The sequence below is a fragment of the Melospiza georgiana genome, chromosome 1 (genome assembly GCF_028018845.1).
Source record: "Melospiza georgiana isolate bMelGeo1 chromosome 1, bMelGeo1.pri, whole genome shotgun sequence".
NCBI classification, from domain to species: Eukaryota; Metazoa; Chordata; class Aves; order Passeriformes; family Passerellidae; genus Melospiza; species Melospiza georgiana.
This window is the reverse complement of record NC_080430.1, coordinates 72,354,038-72,381,803: the sequence shown is the minus strand read 5'-3', so window position 1 is coordinate 72,381,803 and position 27,766 is coordinate 72,354,038. Positions and strand designations below refer to the sequence as shown.

General features: G+C 41.4%; 1 protein-coding gene across 1 annotated transcript; it reads right to left on the bottom strand.

Annotated features, from left to right (window-relative positions):
- Window positions 1-379: 379 nt before the first annotated feature.
- WRNIP1 (WRN helicase interacting protein 1) lies at window positions 380-27,357 on the bottom strand. The gene is made up of 7 exons (XM_058036082.1): window positions 26,647-27,357; window positions 17,595-17,786; window positions 16,337-16,581; window positions 9,441-9,673; window positions 4,235-4,390; window positions 3,268-3,347; window positions 380-2,803 (listed from the first exon to the last, which is right to left on the bottom strand). Exons 1-7 carry the CDS (start codon window positions 27,355-27,357, stop codon window positions 2,528-2,530), a joined length of 1,893 nt encoding a protein of 630 aa, XP_057892065.1. The 3' UTR covers window positions 380-2,527.
- Between the last annotated feature and the right edge of the window lie 409 nt (window positions 27,358-27,766).

Sequence of the window (27,766 nt, the reverse complement as noted above, 5' to 3'; positions counted from 1 at the left end):
AACTCATCACAGCAGCCAGAAAATGTATCTTCAGGATAGATGGGAATTCAAACAACCAGCTTGTATAAACACTTATATTTTAAAGTAATTTCATGGAGAATGGTATGCAGTCATTTTGGTCAAGTGCTTTTCTCTCAACATGAGAGAAAATGCTCACAGAAAAGGGAAAAAAATGCAGTCCAGAGGTTAAACTGAGGGTTTCGACTTTTTGTGCAGAGAAAACAGGACAAGAAAAATAAAATTCAAGTAATGATTTCAGATAAATATTTAGTATAAAACAACTCCTTGCCAGCTGTATCATCCAAATTTTTATCTGTGAGAGTCAAACAAGCTAAATGCTGGAAACAATATTCATTAGGTAATTTTTGATGGTGTTCCTTACAGCAGAAGCAACTGTTGCCTGATGGAATCCAAATTTTCTAGTGACACTGCAATATTTGGCATTTCCTTAAAGCTCTACACTCTGAAGAGTAAATAAATACACCACTATATCAGCATATAATTCATATCCATTTTTGCCCTTCAGCAAGCTTCTCAGGGTAAACTTCAGGTAGTCAAAAGCCGGAAAACAAAAAAGAAAATGTGTTCTGTGATATTTTAATTTCATTCTTTCATCTTGTGCTTTTGAAGCAGTTTCACTAGACTGGCTTATGAAAGCAGCATTTTCAATCCCATATGGAGACTGCATAAATTGCCGAGAGCAGAAAGGGATGTTTTTGCCTTGGGTCTGTTTTGGAGGGATGGGAAATGTTCACCTCTGAGTACATCTGATCCTGATGGACTTTCTAATGGAGTGTGGAGTTCTTCAAAGAGAGGAGATGACCCTCCATAAGGGGATATAAAAGAGATGCACATCAGCAGCATGGAGAGAGCAGGAAGCAGCCACTCTCCAGTGCTAATTACCACAGGGAGGAAGGGAAAAGGTAAATAATCCTTGGCTTGAAGAGCAGCCATGCAACACAATGGCTTTGAAACATTAACTTCTTGTTACCAATATTTTGGTAGCCAATTAAACAGCACTGTCTGATGGATCTGCCCTGAGGGACACGATTTCTGCCTCCATTGGAGGCTGAGGAATGAAGCACCACATCTGAACCCTTTGCCAACCTGTGCTGCCCTCTGAAGGTGAGCACATGCTGGTTCAGCTCAGAAAAGACCACACCTTGTTTATTCCTCCAAAGGCATTTCGGAGGACCATCAGGATAAAAATACTAATCTAATTAATCAACGCCTTAATTTATGCAACAAGAAGTTCCAACCAAACAACAACAAAGTGAATTGTGTTAAAAAGAAAAGCATGCAAATGTACATAAATAAAGCTTGTTGAAATACTTGCTTGTCTTTAGAACAACATTTTGCCCATTCAAAAACTACTTATTTAAGGTAGCAGAACATAGAAATGTTTAAAGAATATGAGTGAAACCCTCTAACAGTACATAGTCATGCAAAAGGTTCATTTCTGAAACATTTCAGTTACACCAGGATCTTTGGCTTGACCCCTACATCACACAGAACTTCATATGAAGGCAATCTCACAACAAAATTAATCTCCAATACGAATCACAAAACTTTGGAGCTGTATATCCAAAACTTTTGATCAAGGCCAAAGGTCAGCAATCTGTCTTGAGAATTAAGAGGAATAAGCAGAATAAAGTTGGCTTCTGGACTTGGCACTGCGTTCTCAGCCCACAGGCCTCCTGGCTTGTGAACATTGCTCTGAATGAGCTCCAGACATGTGGCTGCGGCAACCCCTCTGATCTAAACACCACACAGCACAAATACCTCTGTGTCAAGAAACACTCACCTGCAACTGGTGTGGTCCGGACAGCTGACCTGCAGGTGGCTGGGTCATATCACAGCTGGAGAGAGGTGCCAAGAGCTTGGTATCACTCCAGTGGTCATGTTCATGACTATTCTGCTTACAAAATGAATTTAACTTGCTCTGGAAGGAAGGGATAATAAAATTAAAGGGAGATCAAACTTTCAAAACCACACTGTTGTCATAGGAGTATTTAAACAAATGCATAGACACTATTTGTAACAGCTTTATTGGTTTAATAACTGTTGTACAAAATTGGTCTCTGAAAGATCATAACAGCAAAAATTACTCTGTAACTATATTTTGTACAGTATTTTAGCAGAGCAGGTACAATTTACTATTTTTCTGGAAAATAATGTTCTCAAAATCTGAAATAGTCACTGATTTTAAAAAGCAGCACAGTAATATTTCTTGTCTCACAGCAAGAGCCAGAAACACAAGTCTCGTTGTTTTCTTAATTTCATTTAAACCAGTGACAGCACTATATGGATACAGCTCATTTTGCATCTCTACACTGCCTAACTGCAACCCTTTACAAAATATCTTCTGAACAGTAGCAATAAAAGCAGAAGGATAAAAAAGTATCTATAAGGCTTGGTGGTTTAATCCTTTTAACCAGGGTAACAGGCAGCTGACACTGTAAGGGGAATTTTGATCCCAGTAGAAATGTATGAGTCATAAAATCAAAACTGATTCTGAGCACAGCAGTCACGTTTTTCGTTCCTTGAAGAAGTCTGTTCCTTTCAACTCTTCTGGTAGATAGTCCTGCTCCACAGGTCCCTTGTACATGGGGTTGTATTTGTAGCCCTTTCCATAGCCCAGGTTCTTCATGAGCCTTGTTGGGGCGTTTCTCAGGTGCAGAGGAACAGGGGGCAGTGGTCCTGTGTGCATCCTCAGGCATTCCTTGACGTTGCCGTATGCCCTGTACACCTCTATAGACTTTGGGGCTCTGGCAAAGTACACTACACACTGTGCTAGAATCACCTGCAAACAAGCAGAGTGAAAGGTTAAATTACCTCTTTTAAGCCCTTTGGGAAAAGGCCTGTTATTCAGGTTGGTTGTACAGCATGGCAGGGATTGTTTTTAAACTGACCTCTGCCTGCTACTATAATATGAATACTTAAAACAAGATGAATTATTTAACAATACCATAGCTCCATGGTTTTCACTACTAGAAAATAACAGCTACTTTATCTATCATATTAAAAAAAACAGAGAAAAATTATATATGTTCATGCATCACATTTTAACAATAAATATGCAGTGACTTCTTTTTAAACTACAGCATCTATTTTAAGAGCTACAATGTTCTCTGGTCAAAGAGGGGACATGCAGAATGAACAAGTAACTAAGCCTGTCCTGTCCTTGCAATCTGCTTCTTTTTATAGTTACAGATAGGTTTTACAGTTTGCAGAACTTTCAAATCAGTGAATTAATGAAGTATTTACCTCACACTCAGGCATTCCAATGAAGTGACAGCCTTGATAAGCAGCAACTGCTTGTGTTAAAGCCAGAGGATCTGCCAGTCCTACAGAAAGGGATCAGATAAAAGCAGGTTAGAGTCTATTTACTTCACTTAATGTCTTTCTTTTTAAAAAACTATTTTTTCCCTTTCCTGTAAGGTATCCATGCACATTTCAGAGTTACTTTCTCAGATATTGGAATTCCTGGTACAATACAAAATCATACATAAGATACACTCTCTCCTTCCACAAGCTTTCCTCCTCCCACAAAAAAAAAAAAAAAAAGAAAAAAAAAAAGGAAAAAAAAAAACAAAAACAAAAAGGAAAAAAAGTCTAAGCTGTGTGTATGATTTAGACTGAATCTGCTGCCACACAGTGGCAGACTGAGCAGTAGCTGACCACATACGATTCTCCTACCTTTTGAAATTAATAAAGAAATGGGGAAATATTGCTATACAGACATAGCTTCACAGGTCTCCTAACTCTTCACCCATCACATATGTGCTAAAAGTGTTGCTGGATATACTACTTTGGATAAGTAAATAAACATGCCTTACAGCTATTAAACCTAAGGAATGCAGGTCATGGTAGGTATTCATGTGCCAGACTTATTAGAAAATCAGATATGCCTGAAATACACACTCTGTGCTGGCACAAGTTTACTGGTGACCTACTAACCAGCAGGGCTTAAAAGAATCCATATTAATACACACCAACCCTGACCTCAAACACATTTGTCTTTCCTGAAATAGGTAATCATCACAATGATACCTCATGTAGGTCTCTGCCTGCATACACAAAGTTTTTTATGCCATGTGCAGCATTTCAGTATTTTGTACCTATTCTGCATATTTTGCATTTGTTTTTCAGAAGCCAGCTTTTAGAAACCAGAGAAGCCCGGCAGATCTTCATTCAACATGATTTTCCCATGTGAAATAGTGCAAATACTGACCTATATCTTCACTTGCAAACCTCACCAGCCTCCTTGCCACATAGAGTGGATCCTCACCGCCCTCAAGCATTCGAGCAAGCCAGTAAAGGGAGGCGTTTTCATCAGAGCCTCTCATAGACTTGTGCAGGGCAGAGATGCAGTTGTAATGTTCTTCTCCTGTTCAGGATGGGGGAGAAGCAATACACAAAGCTGTTAGGAGGAAATTAAGTGAAATGCCTTTAAGGGAACAGAATATATTTTACTCGATTACATCAGTAAACATAAGGTGCTTTTTCAAGCTCTTTTTAGGGATATGTGGTTACAGCGTTCATTATTGTTTTCAGTGCCTTCATGGTTTCCCATGTGAATCATTCCCTAACTACATAAGCAAATCAGAGCAACTGCTGATGAAAAGGAAGTTGTTTTTTTGTAAACATTGCTAGGCAAACAATTTGGATTTTGTAAACTAAGTGCCTTCCCTTCAAAAGAAAAAAAAAAAAAGATAACCCCAGATATCTTAAGCAGTTAGGAAGAAAACTCTACATAAATAGTTTGTAATTGCCAAAAAGTACAAGCACATAGAAATAGCTGATCATTGTTTTTGGACACACACAGAGCTCTGAGAAGACAACAAGAGAAATCCAGCAATACAAGACACCACTGGATACAGTAATACAGTATTACTGTATTTTAGAAAAGCGACATTTCATATCATCTAAAACTTGAAAATGAAGTGCGCAGTAAAACACGAGTTTGATGTGCTCTATAGGGGTGAGAAAAAAGGAAATGCCATGGATATACAATGATGGAACACCATACAATTTAGAAAAAACAGAATTGCAGTGCACAACCCTGGGAAACCCCTAAGAAATGCTGAGTTCAAGTGTGGACACTTGCCCTACTGCAACAACACTTGAAATGCCAGGCTTCTAAGTAAAAAGTGGGAAGACTGAAAGAATTGCAAGGATTTTTTTTTTTTTATATTTCAGCTTAATATATTATTAGATTTGGACTCCAAGGAGAAACAGAGCTATCCCACAGATATTCTAGGGCTACAATTAAAAATAGGGAGTCAGTATTACAAACACTGAATGAGACCCTTCCTGCTTACAATTTTCCTCTGTTCAACTGGTTTTGATTCTTATGCATGTCTTTTAATCAAACTTGTAAGAGTATTTTGCTGCAATATTTCCATGTTATCTGCTTTTTTTATTTTTTCAAGTGCCTAGCATTCCTTGGCTCACAGCTAAGTATGTGTTGTAAAGGCAACTGGCTGCATGCACAGCCATCTGTTAATATTCCTCTTCTTCCTAAGGCTAAAAGGATTTACGGCCTGAGGGCCAAATCAGAACACAGCAGTGACTTGTAGGCCCTGAAAAATAAAAGGGCTGCCTGAGTGAGTTTGGGAACCAACATCACCACGCTGCTGTAGTTGTTCCTTTTGTAGTCAGCAAGACCTCCACCTCCCAGGTCCATTGCCCTCATCTCTGCTCCTGCTGGAGTGTGATTCTGTGGGGAATTCAAGAGGCTGCTGGTGAGCACAGGCAGTCAGACAGCTATTTTTGCTAGGACTCCACACAAAGAGCCCTGGTATGCAGCCCTCACTGGAGCCAACACAAACAGCATGTCCGTGCTCCACCAAAACACTTGAGTCAGGAGCAGTAACCCCGAGCAGCTGAACTCGCATCATCCTCTTGCAAGAGGCGTCTCTTGGTCTCTTAAAAGTAAGGAAGATGGCCTTTAAATATCTCCAGAGGTTGCACTCATCCAGAGTTTTCTGCTGGAGGCTTTTATGTGCTGTTTGGGCTACTGTAAAATGCCATATGTGAGGATTTCAGCTGGAGAGGCAGAAGGAATCCAGCAGATAGGTTTGGTTTAGATATATAAACCTGCAGGGAATTTCACACTTCAGGCTGAGAAGGGAATTAGTTTTTGCTTCTTATTTCCTTCCTTACAAAATTCGTGTTGGTGACAGAGCTACAATGACAATACTTCAAGTATAGTCACGTTGCACTATCAAGTAAAGACAAAATACAGTGATGTGCATTGGAGAGAGATTTTTCATTTCTAAAATGTCTAAAAATACATTTCTAAACTGTCTAAAAATACAGTTTATAGATAGCCTGAGATACCAAAAGCAGCTTAAAAAAACCTAGAACTTTTAGTAGACCTTTATTTATTAGCCTTCTCATGCTGGTTAGCTAACATATAGGTTTGGGCCTTATCAATTCAGTTGAGAGACATTCACATACCAGTTTATCTATCTCTGCTGTATCTCAGATGCCTCTTGAAATCAAAACTATGAAGAATTTTTGGAATCAAATTAAATTTTCTCTATGCAGTTCCCACAAAGGCAAATACCTCTCTGAAATAAGACACTGCACAAGAGGCTTTGTGGAAGAGAGAGCTTTTCTAGTGTCTGACATATACCGATATATAAATCTTGTTGACATATGCCCACAGATTGCTTTATGTGCTCATGAGGAGTTTTCAGGCTAGTTTAAAGTGCTGATTTAACTCAAGTCATATTGGTAGAAGATATGGGAAAAGGTCTTGTTCACTGACCATAATTAATATTTGAGCTTCTTAAACCATTTCTATTCACAAAGCAGTGGGCAAAACTAAAATCAGTCCCCATCTCAAATTATTTCTTATCTTAGGCAAAGGTAAACATCAAACTGCTCACTGATAAAGGAAAGAATAAAGCCTTGGAAGTAAGAGTAGACCAAGAGCATGGATGAGAAGACTTCTCATTCTGATCCACCAGAAAAAAACTGAGCTGGAAAAAACCATTATGGTGCAAATGAGGTGATTTAACACCAGTTAGGAATCCAACTCCAAATAAGCCACTCCCCTACCCCAGCAATGATGTGCATGGTATGGAATAGCAACTTATTCCTGCCCACGTGGCTCTAAGCTCTGCCCTGACAGCAAACCCAGGAGAGTGAGATACCTTCTCTTTTCTCCTCCTGAGAAGGTAAATGAAAAACTGTGTTCCAGACTGCAGAATAAATTAACTTCAGCATAACACATTCCCAGTGTTTACCATACATGAACTTATGTCACCACAGAGGCAGTGAAATTACTGATTTATCTTATTAAATCAGTGCTAGCAGAGTGATACAATCTGTAAAAGGAAGGGGCAACAGTACAACTCTATTTTAAAGATCTAGTCACTGCCCATCTGCTGGTAAACTTCAATGAATTTGGTTGCCACATCATTTTTCTAAAAGGATCAAAATTTTACCAACTGCAATTAAAAGCAAAAATATTACTAACAGTTTTTGTCTCCTCTCCAACTGCAAGGGTTTCAGGCAGCTGCTGGCAGTGAAATTTGATTAAAGTTGTTTCTTTGTCCTTCCAGCTAAAATGCATAAACTATCTGCACAAAAACCTTTTCTTTATATGTCTGCACATAGATTAGAACAACAGCATAACAACTGCATTATGAATGATTTCTTTCCTAGATTACTTGATGAAAATACAGAAGAGAATGCCGAATTACATGTATTTGGCAAATTTTGCAGAAGGTTAACAAAAAAGAATGTAAAATAAAAAGTCCATATTTACTCTTTGAACACTAATAAATTATTTTGTGTTTTCTACATGAACATGCAACACATGTGTGTTGTTTCTATCATGATTAGACCCTCCACTTTAAAAGACTGAAGCATTTCATTTTAGAGGACTGTAGATCCCACCACCACAGCTGTGATTCAAAAGGTGTTAGCTAAAACATGCTACCAAAAAAAATATAAAATTTATGCAGTAGCCGCCATCTGAAAGTCTTTTGTATTTAGGACAAATGGCTACCTCTACTATGGACAAAAGTGGTCAACCTGCAGCCAACAGTCAGTGGACAACACAGACCATTCCATAAAAGAAATTCTGAAAAGACATGTATTTGGGCAACCTGCTACTGTGACAATATCGGTGTCAGGATTTCTGGCATTTATACAACCCAGAAAAACAGTTTTCACTGCTTTCACCATTCTGAAATCTCTAACCAAAAACCCCACAATAAACCACAACAAAGATTACTGAAACAAAGAAGGGCCTGACACACTCTACCCAGACTTGATGCAAGCCTCAGGAAGATGCCATCTCTACCAGAGCAAGAAGGTGACACAGCCAAGAGTTCTGTGTGACAGTGACCACAAGGCGACAGCAAACACACAAGGGACCTATGCTGTGCAAGAGACTTGTACCAGTGAACCAGTCAGATTTTCCACTTCCTTCTAATCATGACCTCTTCCTGCCACAGACCCTATAAAATGTTTCTTCTCCCTCCCCCTGCCTGCCCTCGACTTCTCAGCTGCCATTAGATCAGTATCTGCCCAGCTGCCTCTCCCCTGACAGTGAGTCATCATTATTTCTTTGTAGCAAGAAGGCTGCAGGCGGGCATATGTTATAACCAGCCTCAAGAAAGCTCTCATCACAGATTTTGAATAGTGGCAGTTAATGCAGCATATCAGAAACAATGGCCTAAAAAAAAATAAAAAAGAAAATAAATGAGTTCTTCAAATACTGCTTGGCATAATCATTTCATACTATTTTGCACAGTCATTCAAGTGTTGCTGAAGAACCAGCATATTCATTTAAGGGGATTCACCTAATCTGACACTCACTGATTTTTAACCCTCTAACATAAAATGGTTTAGTGGCCAGCTACTGTGATGCCTAAGATTGCCAAGTCACAAATTTAGCAAGAGTGGTTATCACTCTAGGAAGCATTAAGTGCAATGCGATTTATGTGGCCTGCCCTAAGCAAGCTACAGAATTCATTACCTTAAAAAGCAACTCTAAAAATAAAGCAAACTGCTCAGGTTTTGACATAACATATTGCTGTGGATCTGAGCACTCCCAAGACTTTCAAAGGAGTAAAAGTGCAATGGAAGATATCCAGCCCTCCAAGAAAAATGTCCTCATGAAATTCTTCTGCCCCTTTCACTGAAACCCTCATAGACCTTAAATAACAAATAATTTCACCGTGCAACTAACTGTTCTCAGGACAGCAAATGGGTCTTTCAGCTAATCTACACTTCCTGGTTGAGAAGTAATTTCAAGCTGAACTGCACTGTAGAGGAAAAGTAACTTTTGGGACAAACTTCAGTACAACCACTGTTTCAGTAGAGCAGCTGGAACAAAAAAGGGAGAAGAAAGAGGAATTAGAGAAGCTATCACATTTGGAGAACATTGCATCTCAGAAACTGCATCTGTGACTCACCTGCTCGGTCATACAGGATGTGAGACCGCTGGAGCCCCTCCTTTACATGCTCTTCTGTTACCAGAATGCTATGTGCAGCACCACCTTTGGCAGAGGTGTTCAAAGGAGCGTTCTTTCCCGCTGCTACTCTGGCCTGAACTGCCAGCTGGAGTCCGTTCAGCCCAGTCCTGGCATCCCCATCACAAAGATAGGCAAGCGTGCTCAGAGCTTTCTCCTCTATGCACACCGGGAATCTGCAACAGAATAACCACACACCCTTAGCCCCCACGGCACTCCTCTCCCTGCCTGTTGTGCTGGGGAAATGATGTTTCTTTACAAAGATTCTTGATGCACAGCTGGGTTTAAGAGCTGCCTTAACTTGTCCTGCAGAACCAGGGGCCCACCCTCTTCCTCCTGCTCCAGTGCCTGCTAAATACAATTGCACACAAAAAATGTAGGGCGGGAGCTCTCATCTATTTAACCCCCTTATTTTTCCTCACCTCAATAAATTCAACAAAAACTAGGTTTAGGTTTTCACCACAGCCCAGTTCTGATACAGCTAGCTGAACTTTACAAGGTTTTACTCCATCAGCATTTCACTGGTGGCAGTTCAAATTCCTTGGTGGAAGAACAGTGAAAAGGCAGCAAGCTATCCAAATGCAGGTAAGAGAATATAGTGAGTTATAAAGTCATTAGCATGATGTTTAGAACTAACTACTAAAACAGCAAGAGGTGCTATCAGTTGTTCTTTAGAAAACAACAACTGGAAAGGCTGTTTACAATGTAAAACACAGTGCATCCTACTTTTTTCGTATTGCAACTTAGTCACTGGGGTAAAAAAAAAATCTTACTAGAAAGAAGCTGCATCCCAATACATGTCCATCACTCTTCTTGCCATCTACTGCTCCAAGTGTTTCACAAATGTGAAAAAGGCCAAATTCTAGTGAAATCACGTTCTAAATTAACAAATCACTGAGACTAGCTCAGTTGGTTGGAGCACGGTGTTGATAACATCAAAGGTTTGATCCCTGTATTGGCCATTCAGTTAAGAGTTGAATTTGATGATCCTTGTGAGTCCCTTCCAGCTCAGAATATTCAGTGATTCTATGAAGATGAGAAGACCTGAGAAATGCACCAGCAGGATCTCTTGAGATCTTCTAGTGAGTCCATGAAAAATCTGTGAGAACAATGAAGTCCTCAAGTTTTGTCTCTAGGTCTTCACCCGCTAGGCTGCAGTCCTCACTGTTGGGACACATCCAAACCAGTTCGGGATTTAACCCTCAAATGTCAGTTATGTAGAAAAGGTAACATCTAAGGCAGAAGGTGTAACTGATCTGATTTTGAGACAGCAGCTAATGGAATTAAAACATGACATTAATGGCCCTAACTGAGCCACTTGTAGTAGCTGCACTGTAAATCAAGAGTGACAGGTATCAGTAGGATTAGCACATAGGGCTTGGTGTGAGAGGCTGTTTCTTATGAAGCTCTTGTGTGTCAAATAATTAAGGATTCACAACAGCCCTGCATCTTCATTTACCAAAAGATGTGTTACTATTACTACCAGTCGTGTAGAAAAAGGCAGCATCAGGATTCCCAGACAGATGTGTCCATTGATTTTCTTTACTTGCCATCTCCTCCTCCTTGGAAACCCACTCTGCACTTGTCACACAAAAGAAAGAGACTGTAGGTTCTGGAAAAAATTTAGCAGTTCATATTTGAGTCCTCTCATGGCCACACATAAAAAGGAAGAACTAGTAGAGCTGCAATCCTAATCAACCACTGCAAGTGAAAGCTGACAAATGTCTTCTAGGGGCAAACCCCATGCTGCAGAGAGTAGACAGTAGGAATGACATCCTGGCAAAAACAGACGCATCACATGCATCTCGTCATGACTTTTTTCCACCTCCTTATTTCCCATGCATTTGATGAATCTAGTAAAAAATATTAACACACACAGAGTGGCACTTTTGCCAGGGTGTTTCAAACGCCATCTTTGAACAAGGAAGCAGAACAATGCAAGTGCACAGAGACTTAGTCAATTATCTCAAGCATCAAATTCCTTGAAAACCAGGAAGCAACATTCATCCTTCAGCACTACAGATGGGTACCATATCTCTCATAAGCATTAAATTAAAAAAGCCAGCAAGGAAAGCAAATGCTCTTTTTAAAAAACCAGCAGGCACTACACACAGACATCCTGCTGCTAAGGCTTCCTTCAGCAGAAACAACCCCAAATATACAACATGATGAGCAAACACTTCTCACACACCAGCAGGGCACACTTGAGAGAAGATTTCACCTTCAAGGACGAAGCTCTTTGCCTGCTGGTTACAAAGAAACACATCCTGTGCTTGAGGCTTCCTCGCACAGACACCACAACTGCAGACAGTGATGCCAGTAAAGGGGAAGCATTGAGAGCAGTAAAAGGCAGGTACTACCTTGGAAGAAGTTAAGTACAGTCTTTCCCAAAAAAAGCTGAGGCCTCAAGAGCACTTTTGCCATTTGCCTGCTAATTTAAAGCTGAGTTGAATTCCTGTCTCTTGTTTCACTATAGGACTCTAACTGCCCTGTTGACTCAATGTAAGCAATTTATATTACAGGAAGTGAAACAAATATTCACAAGAAAGTATGAAAAAGCTGGTTACAAGCAGTGGCTTTGTCCATTTCCATGGTGAAATTCAGTTGTAATCTAAGGGTAATGGCAATTCCAATCCAAATAATGCATTATGTATTGGCTGATGCAGTCCATGCCTACAATAGCATGACATGCAGGATGTGATAAAGAACAACAATGAATGGAGAAAACTTCCACATACGAGCTGCTTGCACAGCACATTGATGAGAATCACTGACTGGAAATAACACAATGCTTTCCTGTTGCATAATCTCAGCTCCATACACATTTGGTATTTCAAAATAATAAAATGTTATACTCAGAACAACTGAATTGAGATTTTTTTTCTGAGCAATTAAATTCCATTTTCTGATGGAAACTAGGCAGGAGTCTAATTTCAAAATCAGGATGGCAATTATTTCAATACCTTGGCTTCCAAAACCCACTGTTGTGTTTTACATTTTTAAGCCTATCCTGTCTTCAGAAGCTCAAGTGCCCTACTCCCTCCAGTTTATCCAACTTCTGCACCCATCAGAACCACAAGGCAGAATAACTGCCATGCTTTCTGACTTCTTTCCAAGCTCCTGATATGCAGGGCAATCCCATATTTTATTCAACTTCCAAAATTAACACCGAACACCCACTGGATGCCAATGGTCAATGTTGGTACCTTGTAACCAATGATACGGAGACCAAAACATAAACAAGCCAAAAGGGACGTGCTGGGATCCATCACTCACTGGGCTGAAGGTGATATACTAGCTCAAGGAATGGAAAACTACCACTACAAGATAATAAATCCTTCTTCCAGGTCCACTTTATCACTATTCCCTTGAGACAGTTTGTGCCAAGAACCAACATGAAATGTCTGATGAACAACCCATTAAACCTACACAGCACCACGGCACTTGAGCCAATGACAAGAGAGAATAAGCAGTATCAGGGAGTAAATATAAGGAAGCCCAAGCAAGGAGAACCTGTGTGATCAAAGATTTAAAAAATTACTGAGCAAAACGAGATAAAGCACTCATTGCTTCTTTCCCACATAAATCAGTACTTCCTTACTTTCTCAGTGCAATTATTCAAACTATGTTCGCTCCTTGGCAGATTGCAACACTTTTACAGGCAAATATAGTTCTTCAACTGAACTACTGCAGTGTGTTATGCACTTCTCACTACCTTGCAGCATTGTCTCACCTCAGCAACTCATTTCCTGCAAGGAAATTGAATGGATATTTCAACTAAGGAAAAATTTTCAAGAAAGTATTGAACACTGAAGATCCAAAGGAATTCCACCTTCAGTGTTGTGATTTACGAACCAGTGAATTCGAAACACGCCAGAACTTTGTAATACAGCCAGTAGCAAGCTGAACTGCATGATGTCTGGGCTTGCCAACAGGAACCTGGGGTTCCTTCCATTTCCCTCAGCTGTGTGCCTTCTGTGCTATCTAGCTTCAGACACATTAATCAACCATCCAGTTTACTGTCTGACTTCAATTAGAGATACCATTCTGAGGGCAGCACTTGAATAGCAAAAATAAAGAGCCAAGAGAAGAATTTGGTTTCTTCCACCACTGACACAGTACAAGTGTAATGTATCAGTGCACACCTGGAACAGCTGGTGCTACTACTGACACAGCATAAACTGCAGAAAGCACAAGCAGTTGCAGCAATAAAAAACATCTTTAACATTGACTTCTTACTTTTCTTCATCATGAGTATGTTTCTTCCTTTCTCATTTCTCCATCTTCAGTATACTGAAGACTATACTTCAGTACAGTCTTCAGATTGTAAAGACTTCAATAAAGTACAGTCTTCAGATTTACTCAAGACTTCAGAGGCACAGTTTGATGGCAGTAATGCTGATGCAAATGTAACAAAAAGCACATATTATCCTAAAGAAATCCAGTAATAAACATAAAAACTGTCAAAGAACCTTTGTGAGCCATGATGACACAACAAACAGAAAGACATCCAAGAAGTAAAACTCACTGCTAGTTGCTCCAGCTTTAGAGCAAAAAAAGGCCACAGTGGAGTGAAAGAGAATCCAGGTGATCTAACCTTATCAGAAACCTGCACCAATGGTGGAAGTAAGATAAGAAAAATCCACAAAGAAAATCTAAGGGAACAGTTTTGGATAGAGCACACTTTCCTTGTGGAGTGCAGATGATGAAATCCATTGAATCACTAGGGGATGGCTGCATCCTTGCCAAGCACATAAGATGCTTGTAAAGGCTAAGGAAGATTCACCCTCACCATATTCCTCAAGGTAACAAGAGGGACCACAAAGAATCATCCTCTCCTTCAAAATCTCCTAGGTAAGCCATCCTGTCAGACAACTGATGTGATACAAAACCATCTGATTAACTGTGGCCAAGTACTACACAGCAGTGTAGTACTTCATACTACACTGCTGTGGCTTGGAAAGCGAGACTAACATGGGAAATGAAACCCAAAATTCAATGTACACATCTCTTGTGCCTTCCTGCTAGACCCCTGCAGCATTTTCAAAGTGGGTACACCCCATAGTTTGGGGACATGCTGCCTTACAGCTCCTTTTCTCACTCTGGTATAAAGGTGAGCACCATTAACAATAAAATAAATTGTAATTGGTGATTTCCATTTATTCTTCAGGACAGCATGAACAGTTATCTGCCTGCATCTAATGACAGTCCTGTTCCATAGAGGCAAGGGCATAAAAAGCTGAGACAGCTGCTCCTGCAGAGCAGTGGAGAGGAAATGAAGAAGCGGAAATGGTATGGACACTGAAGCAAGAAGCAGGAATCAATGAGAAATCCAAACCAGAACCACGGGAGGGTGGATGGCTTAAAATCTGAACTTATCAGCAACAGAGTGTAGGAATTGTAGCTCAGCACCAGACTGCATAATGAAAGATAAGAAAGACACAGCTGCAACAAAACCTCCTCAATTCAAACCCCATTTTTATTTTTAAAGGCTTGGCTCCCATGACTGCCTTTGGAGTGTGGCCGTCTCTCCCCAGGGAGAGATTTCTGAAACTGTGTTAGTCTGACAGTCTGCCTGCCAGACTTCTTTCAGTTTGATGAAGCACCGCGCTGTTTAAATCATCCATAGCTATTGGAAGGTTACAGACATGGAGAGTCCAGTGAAACCCAAACCCAAACAACTGCAGCTGAAACTATGCCTTGTACTTTAATCCTGTACAGAAAGGAAAGCCTCTGAACCCCAGTCAGGGTGTAGCCACAACCACAGCTGTGCCACTACATTAATGCTGACATGCAGTACTGCCTTCTCTTCTAAAATTCACATTACTACAACACATAAAAGCTACAGATGAATAAACTATGAGGCGGGTAACCTAAAAATAAAAAATGAATACCTTTCCTTACCTGTCCTGACCTCAGCATTCAGGTTGGCAATTATTTGTGCTTACATTCTGTGACAAAGTTCAAGTGGGTTCCCTCTCATTTATTTCATAGTCTGTCAATCACCACCACGCCAATGCACTGTAAATCATGAGGAGTGCAGCCAAGAACCAACACGAAGGAAGTGTAGTAGCTTGCATGTGAGTACCACAGTACCACGCATTACTCTTATTTGCCAGCCTCCTGTTTCAGAAGGCAGATAACATCTCTTGTAGACAAATCTGGATGTTGTTTTTTCCAAAACTTTAGAAAGCGTTTAATATGAATTTATCTGTCTGGACATCAAGGGGCAGAGAAAAACAAAGTCTCTCTTAAAACAATCTATTAATGTCTCACAGCAACAGTTCCTCTCATCACTGGGTATCGTAAAACACAGCACAGGACTTATCCCGCAACCAAAGAACAGAAGCAGCATCACCCTCCCTGATCTCATTAAAAACAAATTCTCGGAAAACAACAAACTTCTGGCAGGCACTTCCAAATTAAGAGGGGATAGCCCATTCAGCACTTAACGGTAACATGATGCTTTTACAATCAATAGCAAGAAGCAACACACATTAAGACATGACAAAGACCCAGATACAGGCTTCCACAGCAAATCCTCAGCAGCAGAACAGATTTAAATATCCTGAGAGGGTGAGTCAGGAGTTATGGATCCAAGTATAAAATTCTGTCCTAATCCAGACGGTGAGATTATGTTTTGGATGGAGAGAGCCAATGCTCTGAATTCTCTCTCTCCTGTCACCCCCGCCCCTGCCATATGCTGCCACTTCTTTTCTTTACTATCAGAAGTGGCTAGGGTTTCTCTTCCCACCCCCAACTGCTTCATTCTCTCCCTGGCAGGCAGTCAGCTCCTCGGGCTGTGCACGTTAACACCCCGCAGCCCATAAAGTACTCACTCCGAGCTCTTGCTGCTGCTGCCAGTGGCAGGGGTGCCGTGCTGGTCGCCCTGGCCCACAACCTGGAGCCCTAAGAACCTGACAGCCCTCATCAGAATTGCCTCCATCGCTTCGGCCGAGAGCTTCTCCAGGACGATCACCCGGCACCGGCTCAGGAGAGCGGCGTTCACTTGGAAGGAAGGGTTTTCTGTGGTCGCTCCTATCAGGGTCACCGTCCCACACTCGACGTGCGGAAGGAAAGTGTCCTGAGCATGGGAGGGAAGCAGAAAAAGCTGATCTCGATCAATGACAACCTGAAACATCCCATGTGAGTAGGCTACCTTTTTTTTTTTTGCGTCTTGTGAGACTTTGGGTTCCCTGTTGATAAGACAAATAACCACACTGGCAAGGCAGTTAATCTGCAGATATTGAAATGATTTAATTTCATGCACACAACACCTTAATAATAAATGACTGCACTGAGAATGACCCTACCAGGTGAAAAGAAATAGGGTAAAGAAATCTGCAAATTTTGGGTTTGTGTGACTTTGGTTTATTGCATGGCAACACAAGAAATCAAGAAATTGCCTTATCAAGGATAACAAATAGTGACGCTACTCCTAAATACATTGAATCAACCTTTAGGGCTACAATTCCCTGCTTAATTCTGTATGCAGCAAACTACAGGAAGATTACAGAACAATTCAATTTAATAACTGCAACCTGTAGTATTCAAGCATACAGAATTCAAGCTTTCCATGGCACAACTGGAAAAACCTTATACCTAGGAAAGAAAAAAGAAAAAAAGCCCAAGTGATGGCTGCAGTGTTATCCTGAAGTACCATGCCACGACTTATTTTTTTCTTACATAGAAGAGAGGACAACATTAAAATACCCACCTTTGGCACATTCACATTCCAGACCTTTGTAAAGGTAATACAGAATGCTATCCCCCCAGATGGAGGCTAAAATGAAGATTTGTGCAGCAAACACTACAAACATGACTTTGCAAAAAATAAAATTTCATAAAAGTATCATATAAAGACTGGCATATTTATATATAACTCAGTCTTTTATTTAAATCCCTGAATCACAATAATTAAATGTTGGTTGGAAGTCAGCTAAGGAATTTAATTTTTATGTTTCTGCCAAATTCATCTACTACAAGTATTAACACTGAAATCAAAAGCCCAGAGGAAGGTATCACCTTAACGCAAAGTGGGAGATTTTACAGAAGTGCTGACAAAAGCTCCTTTAAAAAATCAGTGTAGTACAATACCTGCTGAGATTTATTGAAACGATGGATCTCATCAATAAAGAGGATAGTTTTTCTCTTGAAGAGTCTTTTTTCATTCTGGGCTTGGCTGATGACATCTCGAACATCATTTGTCTTGGCACTTGTGGCTGACAGCGTCACAAACCTCATGCCATTCTTTTTGCTGCTGTTGGCTATGATGTGTGCCAGTGTAGTCTGAAACAGCAATAGGAGAAAGCTTTGTAAAAATCATTTCAGATACAGAAAGTACCAATTTAAAGGAAATATGTCAAGAACAAAGCTATAGATTTTGGACATAGGGGCAGTGTTGACAGTTTACAGAGTTAATATTTAGCTTTTAGCTCACGTTATTCTAGGGCACAGAAGACTTAAAAACTTCCTGCTAGAGGTAGCTGCCAATTCCTCTGCTGCATTTCCAATGCCTGCACTTTTCCATACCAGACCCTGTGAGCCTCAGTACTGAAAAGGACAGCATTGACAGCTGTCTCCTTTGTCACGGAAGAACTCTCTGCCAAATACATTTCTGTCACAGAAGACGGGCTGACTGCAATTCCCTGTGCAGTTATTTTGTGGAGCATGTGGATAAAGATGCTGGACTACCCCAAGACACCTGCCTAAGAGCTTACACTGCAACTGCATGTGAGAAATAAAAAGCTACAATGTTTTTAACTAAACCCTTTTATATTTCAAATACACATAAAAATGAAATTAATCAGACTGCAGTTTCTACAAAAGCATGAGAACAATAGCATTAAAAATTGACATGTGTACTTCAAAAAATGTAACTCTTAAATCTAAATAGTTAACAGTAATCAAATGCTGACCCAGAGAAGCAAAAGGTAGCTGACTGAACAAACTGGCTGTTTTTAGTAAGCAGCTATGTTGTTTTTCTGTCCTTATGAACAACCCCTTCAAATCTAAATTTATTTATAATTTCACTTAGCCTACCAAAGCACAGACACAACCTCCACCAACCTGGGTAGATTTACTACACCAGAACATATCACAGACATGGTTTTGAGACTTTCCTTCACAACCCTTCGTTAACACAGGTGTATGCCCCAAAGAGAGTGTATCTCTATTTGAAAGTACTGCTAGAGAAAACAGGTGATTCTTCCATCAAGCTCACGGTTCTAGTAGAGAAGAATCCAAAGCAGACCGAAGACAGGAGAGCCTCAGCAGATGAGGACAGGGACAGGTGCCAACAAAACCACCTCAGAAGATATTCTAAGTGCTGAGGTTAAAGCAGCAGGTGGTGTCAACCTGATCCTCTTGCAGGGAGGCTGCAGAAACAAGCACCTACCACTTGGCTACCAACGGTGTTGCAGTACCCTGCTCTGTCCATTTAATGGATTTCCTTGTCCCTGAAACCGCAACCAGCCCAAGTTAGAAAACGGGAGGCTAAGGAGAAGGATATATTGTTATTTATTCTTGCTTCAGTTTTAGTAAGGGCTTCCTGATTGCCTTCAGAAGCAGTGTCATTTCAGGTCCTGACATAAGACTCACATCCCATGTCAGATCCTTCCTCGATTCCTGGAGCTCAATCCACCAGCCCGTCCCCAAGCTGTATCATTGCAGAGGACAAGACTGGAAAAACACTTGGAAAGTGTTTGCAGCAAAGCCTACAGATATTAGCAAGATCTGAGAAAATAAACAATCAAATTCCACCCCCACCCCATCAAAACCAAAAGAAAAATATCTTTGAAACTGAGTTATCAAGTTAAAACCAAAATTCATGTTTCCTTACAAAAGGGCCTTGAATCAGAATGTAACTTCAGAGGATATATCCATGCCTTAAAAATCTCTGAAAGCACACAAACATCCAATACATCAAATCTGAGGATGAAAAAGGAAAACGTACCTTTTCCTTCTCTAAAAGTGGCAGTGGTGAGACAACAAAGAAAAAAAAAATAAAGCAGCTATTCTTCTTGTAGCTTCACCTGGGCTGGTAGCTCACATTGCACCCTGGCTGTAACTCAGAGAGTTTTGTTATTTATAAAAAAAGCAGTAAAGACTTTGTTTTATACACATGCACAGGAGTCCATATTTTTAACTCTAATTTAGGGAAAAAAATCAAAGAGATTTGTGTGAAAGTTACTGTTAGACCAAGAATCTACTTGAAATCTGCTGCACGGATCCCAGCCAGCAGATACCTCTCTCCCTCTGCCAACTTGTGGGTCACCAAAGGTTGCAATAAGAATAACATACATTGCTTTTCAAATGCAATGCTTGACTAGGACAGGCATGTTCACAGCCTCTTCCTTCTGTTCTGCACAATCAATCATTCAGCAAGTCAAACTGCCTATCACACAGATGCAAAACTTTCCCTGGTCCTCTGAAAGACTTCCCATGAGTTCAGGATTTTTATGCTGCTTTTTTCCCACCATCTCAAGCAAAAGTCAGGAACAAGCTACAGTTTTCTCCCTCTTTGTTACTTCAGGTTACAACCTAAAGGAACACAAAACCTAGTAGAGAATTCATGTAAGCAAAGTAGCTTAAGTATGAAGGCAGTAGCACAAAACACCTATAACTCACATCTAATTTCCTAGTTTTCCCCCATGGGCAATGTATTTAAGGAACAAGAAGAAAATTAGAAATCTGATATGGAAATAAGGCAGTAGAAAATACACTGATTATCCTTCATAATCTAAAATAAATTTTGATGTTTGATTCTTACACTGGAAAACAAATCTTTTTAAATAGTGACACTGATGTTGCAATTTACTGTGAGTACCCCTGAATCAGAACCTGCATAACAGGCACAAAAGGAAAATTTAAAAAAATTGGTAATACTCCTTTTATTATACAGGTGTTTCTTATTTAGTTCATGTTTCTTTCTTTATGGGCAGGAGCAGGAATATTGTTTCCCACAAATTAAGAATAGGAGTGATCCAGTGATTCTGCAAACTAACGTTTTGCTAACTTCACTAAAAATAACACCTTACAAGGAGCTCACAGCTCCTTGCCCCTTCCAGAAACCATTCTTAGTTCTCTTCTACTATGACACCAAACTATTCAAACTCATACCTATTACCTCAACTTTTATGCTGAATATTGTGAGGCTTTACTGACCTACCTGTTTAGACAAGCTAAAGCAGTGACATCATAAAAAGCTGTTCTGAAACACAGATTTACCAAGAAACTTCCGAACTGCTATTCTCCAATGAATAACACTTAACTTCAGCCCATTTATTTCCTGACCCACTGCACACAGAAAAAGCACTCAACTACTGAAACTCTCCTTCACCATCCTGTACCTATTGCTTTGTGTCAGCCCAAATGAGAATATCTTTTCCCAGCAGCTGAAACTATCTCAGATTTACAAATAGCCAGCAACCAACCAACCAAGAAAAACCAACCCAAACAAGCAAGCTCACTCACAGCAACTATGCTACTCATTTTTCAAGGCTTTGATACAAGTTATGGATGAAAAAAAGCAACCCACAAAGCATGCTTGGCTCCACACACCTCCTACTGTCAGAGCAGAAAAGTCAATCAGATTTGTTGTTTGGTAAGCTGGGTGTTTGTACTAGGAGACAACAATTTTCTGTATACTCAGAAGTTTCCCTGACTGGGCAACACTCCTAAGTATGAAGTATTTCTCTCCTCTCTGCACTGCCACTAGTCAAAGCTCCCTCACATCCACGGCTGGAAGAAAGAGTTAAAAGCTCATACAAGCTAAGCCAGTCTTATTGATGCTGATGTTCAAGTGCTACCTGCTCAGAAGTAAGATGGTCTTATTGATTTTTGCAGCCCTGTACCAGGCCATTAAACTATGCTCACCACATTAGCTCACCAAAGTTCCTAACAAGAATGAAGAGTGGTACTGCCTAGCTCACTTCAGCAAGTGGAATTGGAAAAACCTGGGAAGGGCTTAGAACACAGGATTAGACCATATCAAGAATACTGTGAAACCCAAGGTCCTACACAGTTCTCCCAGGAAGTCTGGAAGGCTGTAGGCTCTGCCAGGCCATGTTTAGGTGACCAAAGCAGATCTGGCACAGACTAGCACAAGTGCAGCACAGCATGGATTATTCCTGAGCACGGATAATCTAGTTGGCATGTAGGTTTCCCCAACAAGTGACTTTGCTGGTTTGTTCCAGAGCAAACCACAATGTTTATTATGTTTGTGGCAGGGATGAAAAGAGACTGGTAAGCCCAGTGCAAAACACAACAGGCTAGTTACACCTACAGACCTGTAGGGTCTAAGCCATGTTATCAGAGTGCTGAACTAGCACCCTGATTTTCTTTGCTGCTGTTTAACCATGACTTTGCAGCTATTTTTTGCTCTTCTTCTATTCTGGCTAGGATTTCCAAATCTTTGTTTACATGGTGTTGCCATCAATGGTCTCCCCTCACCTTCAACCCTCCCTCTGCTGGCAGCAGGGCCACACTGTGGCTGCCAAGCAATCATGAAAGGCCGTGCTCTGTTTCACTGCCTTGAGGGAGACACCAACAGCATCCTTGGATGCCACACAGGGCAGCAGCTCTCTGGGATGTAGCTCTGTGGATGTTCTCTGTGCCACACTGCGTCACAGGAGATAAGCCAGGCCGTGTCTAAAGGAAATTGGCAGCACAGCAGGTGAACATGGCCCGGGGACACTGTCTATAGAGATAAACACAATCAAAAGTAGCAGCAGTTGGTGTTTATATAAGGGCAGATGCTATTCTTACCCATCTTGTTTGGTTCCTCAAACCCCAAATAGCCCACTGAGATACTACTGGAGGAGTAAGTGTCACTGAACAAGAGACACAGTATGTGCTTTACAGCACTTCCAGAATCCAAGCCCAACCAAGCATAAACAGATGCAAGGTCATTGCATAATGTTTGTTGAAATGGAGCTGTATCTCCATTTGCTGTATTCTGAATCGTGTACTTAAATTCCAACTGCTTTATGGATACCATGGTATTTTCTCTTCCAGCGTTCTCTTCCTAGAGAGCCACCCCAAGTTATTCCTGATTTAGATTGGCATAAGCAAAACCAAGCTCACTGCATTACAACACTGGTCCCTGCAAAGGAAGTGTTGCAAACACAGGTAACTGCAATGGCTAACCCATTTTTCAGAGCTGTCCTGGACTTTGAGTTTACACTACCGTAAAAAACATGATGCATTTTCAGTTTAAAATTTCATGGTAATCAATTGAAGGAACTCATTAGTTCAAATGGTTCAAATCACATCCCAAGCTGCATGAATAAGAGAAGACAAAATACACTCAGGCAATCAAACAGCCCATTAGGTAACCACTTGAATCAGCAAAATAGGAAGCACTGAGAAGTGATGATAAATATGCGGGCACCAAAACAGGTGCTGGACTTTCTGTGTTTCAATAGGTGATTTATCGAATGTAAAGAAAGAAAAGAAACACAGGCAGTCCTAGAAATAAAATATAATGTCAGAGAAGATTTGATAGAAACTTCAAAGACCACTTACTGGGGTTTTTAATGTTTTGCACTCATACCAACATTGCATATTTTATCTTATTACAGGAGTGCACACATGAACCTCAAAAAATCATCCATGAACGCTCTTTGTCTTATCTTCTGTAAGGAGTGGGTTCATGCCACTTGCTACCTATTTTTTTCTTGTTACACGGCAGCCATAAGAGGGAATGTTTACTGTACTTAAATACGGAATGTTCAGGTTTATAAGGCTTAAACTTCATCTGTGGCAGCAAAATTATTCGGTGCTCAAGTTACGCTGTGTCCCCCCGCTAACTCTTTACTAAAATTGGTGCCCCAATGGCAGACATGCAAAAATCTAAATCCCTGTATTAAGATGCCATAAATCACAGCACAGCTTACTCACATTACACTCGGATTTATACAGGCCTTTAAAAATTTGCATAGTCAGTATGAACAAGCTAACTGTTCCTAAGTTAATAACCACGGCATCTCTTTGAAGCACTGTTTCTTCTGGCCTGAGTCTGGTCAGCTTCTTAAAAGAAGAAAACTGGCTCTTCTGTTCAACACTTCAGAGTGACAAAAGTGCAAACAAAAAGTCAAAGTCTTTTCATCAGAGCACCTTGGCTTCCTACGTAATTAGGATGACAGATTCAAGGTACAAAGATCATGTTCCCTTAAAGTAAGAGGACTCAGTACAGATGGAAACTCAAAAGAAAAAAGGATCGCAACGGAAATACCCCAATTTTGTCTTTTCAATTTTGAGGATGTTTCCTTCAATATTCAAGTGCAGCTGAGGCCAAAATCGACTTGGGCAGAGCAGTTACATAGCACACATGTTTTTATTCTAGTACCTAGCTTTATTGTCTCATGATAAAAAGTCTCCAAAAATACTCTTGACCTACAATAAGAAATATTACATTTATAGCACTTTAACAAGCAAGATTATTTTCTTCTTGCTTAGAAAAAGGCTGTTGAACTACAATTTTTCATAAACATCCAGACTGAAAAATATGTAAATTGATTTGAAATTTGGCCCTAATGATTTATTCCATGTTCAGTTTTTGTTTTTTTACTTAGTCCTGCTCTACCCTTTCTAAAGTATCAGTTACCATGGCATTTGGCTGTAGAAATGGAAGAAGGCATAGATGGGCTGCAACAACCAGATTCCATGGGTAGCAAGAGCCTGTAGAGGTTTAAGAAATGTATGACCACCTTACACAGCACTTCTGAATTTAGACCAACATATCTAATTATGCTGCTATTTTAGCTCTTTGATGGGCAGAGCTTAGCCTATGGCCTTGTTACTGCTGAAAAGCACTGTACTTAATGGAAGCAGTTTTTGCTGATCAGTCCAACCAGGTCCTGAGGCAGTGAGCTTACTTCTCCTCTACAAGATCTTTCAAGCTTTCAAGCCAAATATTGCTTTCTCATGGAATGTCTTCTTAGACACATTATATACAACCAACTCCAACAGTGAGAGGGATAGGCAGGCAAGAACAGATCTCCTTTTTCATCTTCAGGTCGACTACTTTTGTCAGGAGAGGAATTTTATAAGGACATATCCAAGAAAAGAACAGAACTTTTAGCTATTTAACTCAGACAGACATTATGATTTATGGGGAAGAAGGCCTGAGATAAAACTCTACTCTAGCACCATCCTAGAAATTGATAAACATGGGTGAAGGGGCAAAGTTCAACTTTTTGCAGAAGGAATTTCTGGTTCAGCCAATAATGGGTGTTTCATCAGGAGCCAGCTGAAAGCAGATAGACTCAAAACTCTGCTGAGAAGGAATAACCTAGAAAGCAGAAGAGTTACCCAATAGTATTTTTGCTCAGTGAGTAAAAATGTAACAGATGAGTAGTGGAACTGTTAGACAATTGACGAACAACAGAATTTAAACTCTGTGAAAAGCAAGCTTACTAAATACAATTACGCATAAAGCATATGGGTGAGGACGATGTGCCGTATGAAAGGAGAACGAAAGCTGTGACATTACAGGCATAAAACAGATCACCCTTTACTCAAAGACACTTACCACAGAAGGTTCCTAAAGGAGACCTGGAACACAACTGTTAGGCTCTCACAAGCTCATGAAAAAGCACTTCCATGGTCAAAGCCAGGTGCATTCATCAGATCCCAACTCAAAGACCACTGAAGCAGTGCCAGTTTGCAGAGACTGTTCTGCAGCCTTTGCATTGCCACCACTGCACTTGTACAGCTTTTTTTTCCTGAGCAAAGAGGGCTTCAAGAAAAAGCAAGCTGCTGACAGAGATAACAAGAAACAAAAGGCAGGAGGCCACAAAAAATATAGAAGCAAGCCCCTGAATGTGTTATTCAGAAAGAATTCCTATTTATTAAAGAACTGAATTCCACTTCTCTCTCTGGCCATCTTACTTCAGTCAATCCACCTCCCCTTTAATCAGTTTTCAGAGACAGCCCTTCTTCATCCCATCTATTCTGAGCTCTTACTTTCTGCTATTACTTTGTTATTTTAAAGGAAGTGGCAATTATTGAAGTTCAGTAGTTGGTTCTCTTGAGGTGTATGTTACCTAGCCTAAGAAACCTGCTGCATCACTGCTAATGGTATTCATCTCATTCTAACACCCGCTCCTTATTTACTGTGATTGACTAGCATTATTATTCAACCACCACACAGCAAGTCTCTTTTATTTTCAATTAAGTATGCTGACAAGAGCAAGCTGCTGCTCTGTCCTTAACTTCTCTGCTAAGCATCAATTGCTTCCCCTATCCCAGATTTCTCAAACATACTCTCACACAGCCAACACACCAAATTATATAAATACATAATACATGAAACTAAATGTTGTGAACACATTAGACTGACAGAGAAAACTGTATTTTGTTTGCCCTGCCACACCTCAAATCTGAAATACGTGGAACAACAGGACAAAATTCAGGCGAGATCTTAAACACTGCTCAACCACACCTGAGGCATTCCTTTGATCCTTCCCTCACAACAACTGTGAATCCCTTCACTGCTGTGCTGGACGGTCTCTGGGGATTCATGATGGCCCCTGGTACGCTAAAGGAGGCAGGACATGAAGATGCAGTGGTCAGATCCCACAAAGACCCACCAGCCTAAAAGTGGTTGAATGTGGATGAGTGCTTAGCCATAAGCTACCTGGCTTCCAAACCTGTGCTGCCTTCTCTAAGGGGCAAGAATTCGTTGGCTAAAACAAACCTAGTACTCGCAAACTGTGCTGTATTAACCTGCTGGTTTCCTAGACGTATTTAGAGATTCTGTGTTGTGGCTGTTTTTCAGCTTCTCAGCCATTAACTAAACCATAGCTTATGTTTTAGGTACAGACTTTGGAGTTATGAGATCTGAATTATCTGAAAGCAAGAGAGGCCTTGTGTAACCAAAGAGCAAATTGCATGGAGCAGGGCTGATGGGGGTGGACCAATTCTATTTTATTCACGAGGCAGGTTGTGTTTTTTTTGTAATCTTAAGTGAAAACTAATGGACATCAGCCAACGTAAGGAAGCTACAAAAGAAACCAAGAAGACAGAAGGGCGAAGAAAAGAGAGAGTCCGAAAATTAGCAGGTTTTAGGTACAGCGGCCTCAAAAGCCACGTGAAGCAGCGGCGGCCCGACCCCGCCGGCTGCGAGGGGGCCGCCCGCACTCACCTTCCCGCAGCCCGGCGGCCCCCAGAGGATGAGCGAGGGGATTTCGTGGGACTCCAGCAGGGACCGCAGCAGGGTCTGCGCCCCCAGCACCCGCTCCTGCCCCACGTAGTTCCCCAGCGTGTCCGGCCGCAGCCGCTCGGCCAGGGGCTTCCCCTCCAGCTTCTGCGCCAGGCTCTCCCCGCACAGCGCGGCCGCGCATCCATGGCCCCCCGGCACGGCGGCCTCGTCCCGCCCCGCGCCGCTCCTCTCACCGGCGGCTGCCGGGCTCTGCCCGCCGCCGCGGCCCTTGTGGAAGAGGGAGAAGACGGGGGACCCGGCGGGCGGGCGGGCCTCCTCCGGCTGCCCCTCGGCCTGGCCGCCCGGCGGGGCGGCGGCGAGGCGCGGCCGCTTGCTGGGGGGCTCGGCCTCGGCGCCGCCGGCCTGCAGGCAGCGGTCCAGGTGCGCGTTGATGTCGGCGCCCGGCAGCTCCCGCAGGCACACCGGGCACTGCACCACCCGCTCCCCCTCGGCGCCCTCCGTCGGCTCCATGGGCTCCCGCGGCCCGGGCAGGAAGCGGAGCCGCCCGCAGCCCTTCGGGAGCTGTAGTCCGCCAGGGCCCGCTCCCCGCCCCAGCAGCCGGGCTTTGCTGCCCCTCGGCTGCTGAGCAACATCGCCGAGCGCTCTGGATTTGGGATCCACCTGGTTTTTCATTGAAATATGTGAAAACGTCATTCTCTGGGGAAAAACCATCAATAAATTGCTATTTTTTAAAAAAGTAGGTTCAAAAACGAGCTCTTGTATTGTGCAGAATGTAGGGCAGGTTGTATTTCAAAGATGGGCACAGTAAGCGGTACCATTCGCATCCTAAATTACGACCCGAACTTGACCCACTGGTAATTCTTTCCATATTACATCTTGTTTTCTTTCTTAAAGTATATGTTTAGTTGTAATTATACACTGTGACATAATAGTTCCCAGCTTGTAAAATTCAGGTCAGTCTAATGTCAGCTGTATTAGGAGGTAAACAAGTCTGGCTACTGGCTAACAGTACCCCCAGGCTTAAAATTTGAAAGTGGCTAGTTAGAAAGTGGCCAGCAGGTCAGAAATAAAATTTGTATTTGAACTGATGATGGAAAACCAA